Source organism: Berghia stephanieae, chromosome 12 (assembly GCF_034508935.2).
Source record: "Berghia stephanieae isolate SIO BIC M18660-M18661 chromosome 12, UCSD_Bste_1.3, whole genome shotgun sequence".
Lineage (NCBI taxonomy): Eukaryota > Metazoa > Mollusca > Gastropoda > Nudibranchia > Aeolidiidae > Berghia > Berghia stephanieae.
Window position 1 is genome coordinate 19,071,874 of NC_088371.1, and position 12,440 is coordinate 19,084,313.

General features: G+C 34.6%; 1 protein-coding gene across 1 annotated transcript in view; it reads left to right on the forward strand.

The window, feature by feature from the left end:
* The window catches only part of LOC144958396 (macrophage mannose receptor 1-like), an 85,079-nt gene extending 73,213 nt beyond the window's left edge, over positions 1-11,866 (forward strand). Inside the window, exons 41-47 of the mRNA XM_078890395.1 lie at positions 85-217; positions 839-1,095; positions 1,985-2,153; positions 2,899-3,186; positions 8,555-8,752; positions 9,331-9,456; positions 10,035-11,866. Of these exons, the coding sequence (XP_078746521.1) occupies positions 85-217; positions 839-1,095; positions 1,985-2,153; positions 2,899-3,186; positions 8,555-8,752; positions 9,331-9,456; positions 10,035-10,300 (1,437 nt within the window). The 3' untranslated portion in view covers positions 10,301-11,866. The remainder of the gene's footprint in view (positions 1-84; positions 218-838; positions 1,096-1,984; positions 2,154-2,898; positions 3,187-8,554; positions 8,753-9,330; positions 9,457-10,034) is intronic.
* The last annotated feature ends 574 nt before the right edge of the window (positions 11,867-12,440 follow it).

Below are 12,440 nucleotides of genomic sequence, written 5' to 3' on the forward strand. Positions count from 1 at the left end.
ACAAACAAAACCCCCAATTCGAGGCGATTGGTGACTTTTATAACTCATCGCCATATCTTTCTTTTATCAATCAACGTTTACCAGAAAGACTGTGTGATGATGAAAGCATCGTCATATTCTCCATCGACGTTTGAACACACTGACCCGAGAGAAATAGGCAGGTGGTATGTAGAGCAATGCGAGAAAACTAACGCCTACCTATGTCAGACATGGAAAGGTGAGTAGGTTGATTTATGGTGGTGGTGGTGGTGGTGGTGATTGATGATGACGACGATGATGATGATGATGATGATGATGATGATGATGATGATGACGACGATGATGATGATGATGATGATGATGATGATGATGATGATGATGATGATGATGATGATGATGATGATGATGATGATGACGGAGAAGCAGAAGAAGAAGAAGAAGAAGAAGAAGAAGAAGAAGAAGAAGAAGAAGAAGAAGAAGAAGAAGGAGAAGAAGAAGAAGAAGAAGAAGAAGAAGAAGAAGAAGGAGGAGGAGGAGGAGGAGGAGGAGGAGGAGGAGGAGGAGGAGGAGGAGGAGAAGGAGGAGGAGGAGGTGGAGGAGAAGAGAAGAAGAAGAAGAAGAAGAAGAAGAAGAAGAAGAAGAAGAAGAAGAAGAAGAAGAAGAAGAAGAAGAAGAAGAAGAAACACTGTTTGGCATTCAGCAATAAATGGGAAAATCAATCAATAAACCAAATTATAGAGAATTGTTCTAGCAAAGAGAACATTTAAAGCATAGTGGAAAACAGAATTGTTGTCTGAGGTTCTTATTCAAAATTTAGTCTGATTCAACTTCATCACTTCTTTGATTATTTATTTTTCAGTCCCAGGCCCCACTCCTCCTACAGAGGCCCCAAACCAAAAGCAAGATGGCTGCCCTGCGACCTTCAAGAAATTCGACAAAGGTTGCTTCAGCGTTATCAACCAGAAAAAGACTTGGCAAGACGCCAGGAGAGCTTGCCAGTTCTTCAAGGCGGACCTGGCGTCTGTCCTTGATGTCTTTGAGTTGGCCAGATTGGATTTGGAGGTCTACAATAACCACATCATAGAACCTGTGTGGACTGGGATGACCTACAGCACTGTATGTCCAATGGTTTTTTAAAGACAATAATGATAGGATTCAACAGTCGTGACGTCACTTTCTTCGCAATGACGCATAGTAACTTAGTAACTGGTTCTAAAATATCGGAACATTGGCTGACGCCCTTATGAAATACTTCTCCGACGAGCATAGAAGTGTATCCAGAGGAGATAAACATTATAAATCTGATCATGTTTTTACTTTTATGATATGTGAAAAAGTTCTAACCAACATAAAGAATAAAAAGTAGCGATTTTCTTTGTTTAGAACCAAGCTGCTCGTTGCTGGGCAGACGTGACATCAGACTATTGAATCATATTGATGGTATACCGTCGATGTGTATCTGTTTACAGTTCTGATAACCCAAATCGTTATGAGCTCATTGTTGTAATGGAAATACCTTCAAACCAACGGAAAACATTGTCCATTGTTCATCAAACCCATAATTGCGTACGTTTACCAGGCCTTTAAATATGTGCACGTTGTATACAGTTAAATAAAATGTTCACCAGGTCTACCCGCCAAAACAAATATGAGTGTTCTTTACCGTTTGAGAGAATTTTACAATCTCTTTACTGTTGAGGAATTGACTGACATATTATTTTCATAGTTGACTCAATAAATCGCACTATTTTCGAAGGCAGGAGAAGGCACTCAAATTCGTCGAGTGTGTCAAACTTATCTCGACAAATTTAGCACTACGCCAATCTATCTCACAGTCCGTAAACAAGTTTAAAGTCAATGGCAATCTCTTGTTGTTGCTACAGGTGCTTCTGTTGTTGTTGTTGTTGTTGTTGTTGTTGTTGTTGTTGTTGTTGTTGTTGTTTTCACCATTTATTCTAAATGTAGCAAATATTCTATGTAAGTATCCATGTGTCTTTTTACACAGGAAACCTCGTCCTATGAATGGAGTGATGGTTGGCCTGTGACCTTGACCTCCTGGTCAGAGAATGATCCTGACCTTCAAATGGCCAACAGTTGTGTCAAGATGTTCCAAAGGTTTTGGAACGACACGAGTTGTGACGAATTACATCCATTTGTTTGTTTTATTAGGAATGGTAAGAAATTCCCAAAACAGGTTGTTTTTATTATTATTATTATTATTATTATTATTATTATTATTATTATATTATTATTATTATTATTATTATTATTATTATTATTACTACTACTACTACTACTATACTACCACTACAATCTCTAATAATATAAATTAATATTATATAATATAATAATAATTATATTATTATTATTATTATTTTATTATTATTATTATTATTATTATTATTATTATTATTATTATTATTATTATTATTATTATTTATTATATTATATTATATTATTCATTATCTATATTGCATTTTCTCTATAATACCATATCGTTTCAATTCCATGCTTATCGAGTCGATAGTCCTATGATAAGTCACTTTTCTGTGAATAGAAAGCCATGATGTCGAATATCCATTGACAACATTTAGAATATTTACTTATCACTGATCTGATCAGATACAAAGGATATGTGTCAATAACAGAACGCTTGTTTGCAGTCCAGTCAGAAAACTTTAACTTAATATTTCGATACACAAAAATGAATGAAGTCTCTGGGTCTACTTTCCGCCAAATCAAACAGACCAAGCTACCTCATCACAGTAGACTTTTATTGTCCATTTAACGATAAAGAGTCTTGAATATAATCAGTCGCTTCGTGCTTTATACCTCTGGAGATTTTTTTTTTTTTTTAGCAAAGACATTTAACAAAATCGTATAAATTCTAACACATCCAATTTCTAAAATCCTTTTCAGAATCTCCTCCTACACCCAAACCAACAACTCCAGGTCGGTGTCCCGATGACACCTCCCAAACGGCCTACGGGGACTTCTGTTACCTAGCAAAGCCTTCCGAGAAAGTCTCCTGGCCAGAGGCAGCCTACAAATGTGGGAGGCAAGGCATGGAGCTGGTTAGTGTCCACTCCATGGCCGAAGCTGACTTCGTTTCCGGTCTAGTAAAAGACGCACTTCCGGTGTCAATGATGACCTTTGCCTTTGGACAAGTGACCTCCGTATGGCTTGGTCTCAGTCGGGATGATAAAGGTGAGAAAGGTTTTGGGTTTTTTGTTGTTTTGTTGATGTTTGTTGTTGATTTTTTTTAAAGATAAAGAGAGTGCATTTGTGACTCACCCCATTAAAACGGAACTATTTCGGAATGGATTAAATGTTAACAGACACGTCTGATCATTTGATCGCGTTCTGAATGAGCGAGATATATTTATTTGTTTAATTATTGTTGTTATTTATTTATTTTTCTATATATTTATTTAGTTTGTATTTATTTTCATCATATCTATGTTTTGTTTCTGAGTGAGATATTTATCTCTATTTTTTTTTTCTTTTCTGAGCGAAATTCTTTTAAAGTCATTTCCAAATATTTCTAACAATAAAAAAGTCGAGTGATGATAGATATTATGATTTGTAATATTTTATAGAAAGCAAAATAAAAATAGTAAGATAACATAACATAACATGTGGTATAGGGCAAAATAGGATAAGATCCTTTGAATGCCCTTAATATTAATTAGTAATGCCATAAATCTATTGATTAAATATTACAATAACGATACACGTGGTAAAGATAGTATTTCAACTTAAATGTACTCATGTGGTGTACAAACATATATCTTTAACCTTGACATGCAAAGCGCACACACAACCACACACACACACACACACACACACACAACATACACACGCGTATAGAAGATAACCATAATAATATAATAATGCATAATATATACATACAAGATTGAAAGCCATGTCAACAGCAGAGCAAACAAGTATTATTCGTCATATATAAATCTCCCATCATATAATTCCCTGTCTACTAACACCTTGAAATAATCCATAGATTTTGCATTCTTTGTTTCAAATTTCAAACTGTTCCATTTCTGAACAATACGAATACCGAACCAGTTTTGTCTTATGTTTGTTTTGCATCTAGAGACAAAAATCTTAAACTTGTCCCCTCTAGTAAAAGTAATATTAGAATATGAAAAAAAAATCAGAAAAGTCTATCCTATCCAGACCATGTACCAATCTATAAACCTGAATTAAATCCCCACGAATTCTTCTATATTTCAAACTGGGTAAGTCAAGAAATTCTAACCTTTCCTTATAAGATAAATACTGTATTGTATAAATTTTTTTGGTAGCTCTCCTCTGTACACTTTCAATACTAATAGATTGTCTTTTATATAATGGGCTCCAGATGCAATTTCCGTATTCTAGAATTGGTCGAACGAGCGATTTATACAAATATAAAAATGTGGTTTTATCCAGACTTATAAAGGTTCTATATATTATTCCCATCATTTTGTTTGCACGGCTTACACAATTATCAATATGTAAATCAAAATTCAAATGTGAATCAAAAGTAACTCCCACATCCTTTTCATAAGGCACAACGGAAAGTAGATTTGACATAGAAGTATCGGTAAAATAATTATGACATGGATTATTTTTTCCTATATGTAATACTTTACATTTCGAAACATTAAAATCCAAATGCCATGTTGTAGACCATTTGAAAAGTGAAAATATATCATTTTGTAGAATGTTATGATGTTCAGTTGTACTATAGATCTTTGTATCGTCTGCAAACAGTTTGCAGGCTGAATTTATGCCACATGGTAAATCATTTATATATAAAAGAAATAAAAGTGGTCCCAATACGCTTCCTTGGGGTACACCGCTAATTACATTCTTAAAATCCGACCCCACACCATTGACAATGACCCTTTGTATTCGATTATTAAGAAAGTCTTTAATCCAGTTAAAGATATTCCCTTTAAATCCATATGTTTTTAGTTTAATGAATAATCTCTCATGAGGTACAGAATCAAAAGCCTTGCGGAAATCAAGATAAACAACATCAATGCATTGATCACGATCAATTAACTTGGTAAAATCCTCCATCACCTGTAAAAGTTGAGTAATGCATGATCTCTTTGATCTAAAACCATGCTGGTTATCGTTTAGCATCGTATGACTTTCAAGAAAGTCCATTATTCGGTCTTTCAAGATAGACTCCATAACCTTACAGAGTATGCATGTTAAGCTGATGGGCCTATAGTTTGCAGCATCTAGTTTGCTTCCCTTTTTATGAATGGCAGTAACATTGGCTTTTTCCATTCAATGGGTAAGGTACCAGATTCAAGAGACTTATTATATATTGTTGATAGCGGCTGTGATATTTCAAAGGCCACTTCTTTCAGTAAACGGGGATTAAGGAATCGGGTCCCATGCTTTTAGTCACGTCTAAATTCAACAATTTTGCAAGTATGTCTTCTTGTGTAATATAAAAATCAGGGACGTTTAATTGATTTGTAACATTGAACGTTGGTATATTTGTAGTGTCTTCTTGAACAAACACAGATGAAAAATAATTATTTAAAACATTAGCTATATCTATATCCGAAGTAACCTTGGTACCATCATCTTTCAGTAAAACACTAACACCTGGTTTTCTTTTCAACTTTCTGTTTACGTATCTCCAAAAGCCTTTCGGACTAGTCTTACATTCGTGTGCCAATGTACATTCATACGTTTTCACAGCATTTTGAATCGTGTGTTTGGTATTATTTCTAACCTTGACATAATTATGAAAATTATCTGTTGTAGGATACTTTTTGAATTTCTTATACAATTTATGTTTCTTATTAATTGTACGTTTAACGTTTTTTGTCAACCACAATGGTTTATTAGAACTAAATTTTTTGTTACATCTTAATGGAATGTGTTTAGATTCTATACATTTTAGTTTGTTTTTAAAAAACAACCACGCTTCATTCACACCGTAGCCTTCAAGAGTATCCCAATTCACGGCATTTAAGTCTTCTCTACAAGAGTTGTAATTACCTTTGAAATAATCAAAATAAACATGTGAAGGATGTTTGGCGGATGAAAGATTTAACGATATAAGAAGTGAGTCATGATCACTTTTACCCACCGAAGGCAAATGGTCAATGTTATTAATCCAATAATCATCGTTACATATTACCAAGTCGAGTATATTACTAGTTTGGTTCAGTCGGTGTCTCGTAGCCTGTGTCACCAGCTGAATAAAGAAAGCATCCCTAATTGCCTCGACAAATAGATAGTCGGGAAAAGTTAGACATGGTTCTGTCCATTTAATGTTAGGAAAATTATAATCTCCGACAATGATCACGCAATCAAATTTCATTCTACCTACTGACTGTAAGGTTTCTTTTATATCCCTAATGAAAGTTAATTTGTCTGAATTATGAGACCTATATATATTTCCTACAAGTATGTGTAAATTATTATATTCAAAATCACACCATACACTTTCACTAATTATAGGATGATCAAAAGAGAATATATTGGCATTAACACAATCCAAAACATAGATAGCAACACCCCGACTTGGGTAATCATTCAAAAATAAGTTATACCCATCGATAAAAAATTCAATTTCTAAATCAATCTCAAGTTTAATTTTTGGCATAATTTCAGTAAGACATATTATTATGGGATTATGTTTCTGTATCATACATGTTAATTCTGATCGTTTGTTAAGCAAGCTATCGACATTAGAATATAATACAACAAAATCATAATTTGACAAAGGAAGATGAAAAGGCACATTTGTTGAGGTGTCACTATCAGGTGTTCCAGACAGGTCTGTGATAAGTCATTGGTCGGAGTTTTGTCGTGTCGATTTAAGGCGTCTTGAATGAAATTCTCTTCCCCCGGGACTGTAATAGGTTTTGCGTTGGGTTTGGTGATGGTCTATCTGGCGTTGTGATGGTAGAGGGGTTGTCGACGTGATGCACATTTGGTCTTCAGTCTGTTTAATTGTACGAATTCGAGGGCTGGGCGTGTCGGCGCCAGTTGATTGTATTTGGGCATCGAGGGGACTGTCTGGATCCAACCTCAGTCTCACACCATAGATGGTTACTGCCATGACTTGTCCGTTCATTGACCATGCCGAGTCAATCCTTTCGTCATTTTTTGCTGCTTTGAGCAGATTGAAATTCTTCTGCGTTAAGTCTTCAAATATTGAAATGCCCGAGCCTTTTAACTTTTTTCTGGCCTTGAGCACCATATCACGATCCAATCGCCTGACAAATTTGATAATTATTGGCCTGGGTCGATTTGTTTTCGTTCTCCCAGTACGGTGTAAAGTGTCAATTCCGGTGATGTCAATTTGAGTTTCTAATCTATTTAATAAATCCAGAACGAGTAAGAGGCAGTCATCGGTGGTTTCGTTTGTTTTTTCTTGGATTACAAAAATGCGGAGGGAATTTCTCCTCGAATAGGTTTCTAATTCGTTGTTTCGTTTTTCGGTCATTTCAACTTGTTTTTTTTAGATTTATGTTGATCATTTTCATTTCCATTATTTCATCTTTATTTTGTTGTAATTCATGTTTTAATTCCATGTTTTCTTGTCTTAGTTGGATAATTAGGTCTTTGAGGTCTTTCATTTCGTTTTTTATGGTATTTTGTAACGTTTGAAGTAAGTCTTGGTTGTCGAGCTCTTTAGAAGGGTAGATTGGGGGAAGGGATATTTTCGAAATTATCCGAGTTTCTTTTTTTGCGTCCTTTCGGCATCTTGCCCAAATTGGATGACGTAATTTGATGTGATTATGACGTTGAAAAAAAAAAAAAAAAAAAAAAAAAACGCAACCGTTAGATATGCAATGAAAATCAATCAATACACTTATATGGACGTTTTTAAAGTTGAAACGAATATGATTATAGAAAACAAATACGAAAATGAATATATTAAACAAACTCTCATCTCCTGATCCTCATCTTTGCAACGTAAAATACATCAAATTCCATAACAAAACAGTATTGAAAAGACGACGTCCGCCATCTTGATAACCGGAAATAAAAATAGTAAGAGAGAGATAGAGAGGGAGGGAGACGAGGAGAGAGAGAGAGAGAGAGAGAGAGAGAGAGAGAGAGAGAGAGAGAGAAGGCACAGAGAGAGAGAAAGAGAGAGAAGGGATATAGAGAGAAGAAGAGAGAGAGAATGGAGAGAGAGAGAGAGAGAGAGAGAAAAGCTTTACTAGGAGAAAAGGGGGTTTGATATTTATCGTTTGTATCATTCTGTGGATAGAAGGCCAATTTATATATATATATATATATATATATATATATAAACGTGGCCCAGACGGGAATAAAACCCACAGCCCATTTCGCCAAGCCTTCTGCGACAGACGTCTTACCCTAGAAATAGGAGAGCTCACGCGTTAGCTCTCCTATTTCTAGGGGTGTAGTCAACTTCATCCTATCAATAGCTTGACACACATACATAGCAACAGGAGGTCACGTGACCATTAAGCACGAAAGGTCAATTTAAACGTGTTCTGTGTGTGTGTCTTGTGATGTTATGACCATTAACCGCGTGTCTAATCCATCCTAAATTTGGTTCCAGACGGGTTTCGATGGTCTGACGGGACTTCCGTGGATTTCTTTAACTGGGAGGACGGGGAGCCCAACTCGTCAGTCTCGGGTGAAAGCTCCAAGCAGGTTTATGACGAGGAGTGTGTAGAGATGTACAGGGACGGGGGCCGATGGAATGACGTGGCTTGTGTTGGGAAAAAGCAGGGCTATGTCTGTAAGGTTCGGAAAGGTGAGTGGAATTAAAGGATATTGTTGCTGTTTGTTTTGTTTTGTTTTTTGTTTTTTTTTTGTTGTTGTTTTTTTGTTTTGTTTTGTTTTGTTTTTGTTTTTGTTTTTTGTTATTTTTTTGTGGTTTTTTTTTTATATTTTGTTTTTGTGGGGGTTTTACTTAGTTTGTTTCTGTGGGTGTGTGGTGGGAGGGGGGTATATGACTTTACGTGAGTGTTGGCTTATCTTGGGGTTTGCTGTTTGTTTTGTTTTTTTTGTTTTTTTTTATTTGGGGGGGGGGGTTGTTTGTTTTTGTTTTTGTTTTGTTTGTTTTTGTTTGGTTTTCGTGTTTTTGTTTGTTTTGTGTATATGCGTGTGTGTGTGTGTGTGTGTGTGTGTTTTGTTTTTGTTTTTTGTTTATTTCTTCTTTTTTTTCTTGTTCTTCCCATATTGTCTAAGCTTAAATAACAAATAATTTTGATATTTATTTATTGATTTCCTTTTTCATCCATTGGTTAATTCATTCATTTATTTATTTTCATTATTATTTTATGTACTTATTTATTTATTTATTCATTTATTTATTCTTATTCCCATCAGTGTTACCAAGTACAGTAGGACTTCCCACAACGAGGCGGCCCAAACCATCTGTAAAAGCTCCTGGCACCCATTCTTTGACGCCCTTTAATAGCAGGGGAGGTAACGCTGGTCACAGTGTGCAATATAGTGAGTTCCCCCTCCTCACTCCTCATCCTCCTCCCTCTCTTGCTCCCTCTCCTCCTCCCTTACTCCTTCCCTTCTTCCTCTGCTTCACTTTCCTTTCCTCCTCCTCTCCTCCTTCTCCTCCCACTCCAACTCTTCGTCTTCTTCTTCTTCTTCTTCTTCTTCTTCTTCTTCTTATTATTATTATTATTATTATTATTATTATTATTATTATTATTATTATCATCATCATCATCATCACCATCATCATCATCATCATCATCATCATCATCATCATCATCATTATTATTATTATTATTATTATTATTATTATTATTATTATTATTATTATTATTATTATTATTATCATTATTATTATCATTTTTATTAATATTATTATTATTATTATTATTATTATTATTATTATTATTATTATTATTATTATTATTATTATTATTATTATTATTATTATTCAATCTCCTCCGTTTTTTTGCTCCAACCTCTTTTTCACACTCTCCATTCTCTTCTTCATACTCCAGCAACCTTCCATCACCTTCATTTACAACCAATACAAAACAATTTTCGTTTCCTTTCCATTGCAGAAAACAGTGATTCCAGTCTAACCGGCGGTCAAATAGCAGGAATCGTTATAGGAGTTGCCGGTCTTGTTGCCATAGTAGCCGTCGTTCTCTTCCTCGTGCGTCAGAAGTGGCAGACGTTTATATTCAACACGAAAACTGACCAGTTATTTGGGTCCAATAAAGGCTTTGACAATGCGCTTTATAATCGGAACGGTCAAGCAGCAACACATTACGACAGCGGTAAAGAGACAATGGCCTCTGGTGACAGTGGCGTTTCGTTTTCATAAGAAAGTGGGGCTTAGCGCTCCCTGTTCATCTTTCTCACTTAAATATTATTATTAAATATCATCAATGCAAATATTATCATAAAGTTATGTTTATAATTAACAGTGATTATATTCGATATAAATAGGCAAAGTTTTGATTTTTTTTTCCTTGATAAAATTCCAAGACAAAATACGATAATATCTAAAAGCAATGTTGTAACAAATAAGCGTTTTACATTGTTTATGAAAGTTTGCCCTTCTTTATTGATTTCTGTATTTTATTTTTAATTATGCCCTTCAGCGCGGCATTCCATGAGGGAATAAAGAGAATCCATCAAACGAGCGTCTGATATCAACAGAAATCACACATGTTGTTCAAAGTGATCAAATTTGAGGTCAATTATCTTGCCCAAGTAAAAAAAAGGAAGCCTGAAGTGGGGATCGAACCCTTGACCACTCGACCACCTCCCCTCCTTCCCCCCCCCCCCCAACCATATCATTCAAAACCTTCAATAAAATGTAATACTTCATTGTCAGATTGCTTTATTTACAGATTGTGTCGGCTCATAAATGTCACGTATTTTTATACAGAGTAGGTAGGGTTTTGAGTTAAACTTTTGCTACATATTTGAAATATATTTAGAAGTATTGTGTCAATTTTCATAGAAAATATAAATTTACTCAAAAGACAAGAATTTCAGTAGGAAAAATGTTATTTTAAGCAATATTCAAACATTTTAGAGAAATTTTTGAGCTATAAAAGATGCATAGAATGTATGACTTTTTTTTTAAGTGAGAGAGTGATTGTGACTTAGTTAATCATAAACATAATCAGGTTGTATAAATAATGTACAGTTTTGTGTTAAACTATATAAACATCTGTAATTTCAATACTCAATTCTATGAGCAAATGAGTTGGGAACGATTTTTTTCTCTTTTGAATCTGTAAGCAATAACATGATTTTGTCTTGAAAATTTGTAGATATGAAAGTCCGTGTAATGTGAAGAATCTATATACAACCTATAACAATACTGTTGTTTTAAACAGTGACAACTTACCAATTAACAAGTTTCCTTTTTATAATCAAAGTACATAATTCAGATGTGTCACTTCCTTGACATATCCAAAAAGTTAATTTACAGACCTCGACAGTTTAATGGGATAAATTTTTTGGGCTGAAAAAATTGTGTTTTATTTAAATTATGCCCGTGATTTTGATCAAATTTTACGTTATTTTAAAAGTGACGCTCTGCTCTGATATGAGTCGCCATAATGACTATGTAACTCAGTGCCTTTTAATATAAGACAAATCCAATCCAGTTTCATATATTATGGGAGTAAAGCTCTTGTAATTGTAGACCGTTCATTTTATAGAATATATCACACCGTAATGTGTTAATGATTCGTGTATTAATAACATATTGTAACCGCTGTCTTATTTGTATGTTTATACTGTATTTCACGTGAAAATAATATGATCACTTGCAATAACTCGCATTGGTGTCATTAATTATCTAAATACGCGTGGTTTTACTGGGAAGCAACTGTCTTTTACTATGGACATCCGAAAATTTAAAAAAAAAAAACCAAGAAAATTGTCATGACTCAAAAGGTATTTCACTGATTGGTGCTATCCATTATAAAATTACAAAGAATCAAAGATGACCTGTTTGTATGCTTTTTTAATGTAGTTTTCATGTAGATTCATACATTTCATTTGCTTGATAACTGCAAATATATACCTGTCAAGTTTTGATAAACCAATTTTCGAATTCCTTAACAAAATCATTTTGTTTTAAACCTTCCGACCGTCAGTGGTGCTTTAATGGTCAAAATAGGTAAAGTCAGATCTTTACTGTGGATTTGAACCAAGATAATTTCTCATGCATCCGTTGCTCTTTAAAGTTTGATGAGTACGAGGTGACGGTTGCATATTCATATTGTAGCGCAACGCCACTGCGAAAAAGCGAAAGCCTCATAATGTAAACAGCAACTCTAAGGCGGTCAACAGTTTCAGAGAACCAAACAGCATTGTTACATTTTCCGGGTTTTTGGGGGGTTTTTAAATATTTTAGTAGTCCTCAGAGCCGGAGCCGGAGTTTATCCCGGTTTCCATACGTGAAACGGACAATAGCAATTGCTTGCTATCGTTTGGACAGG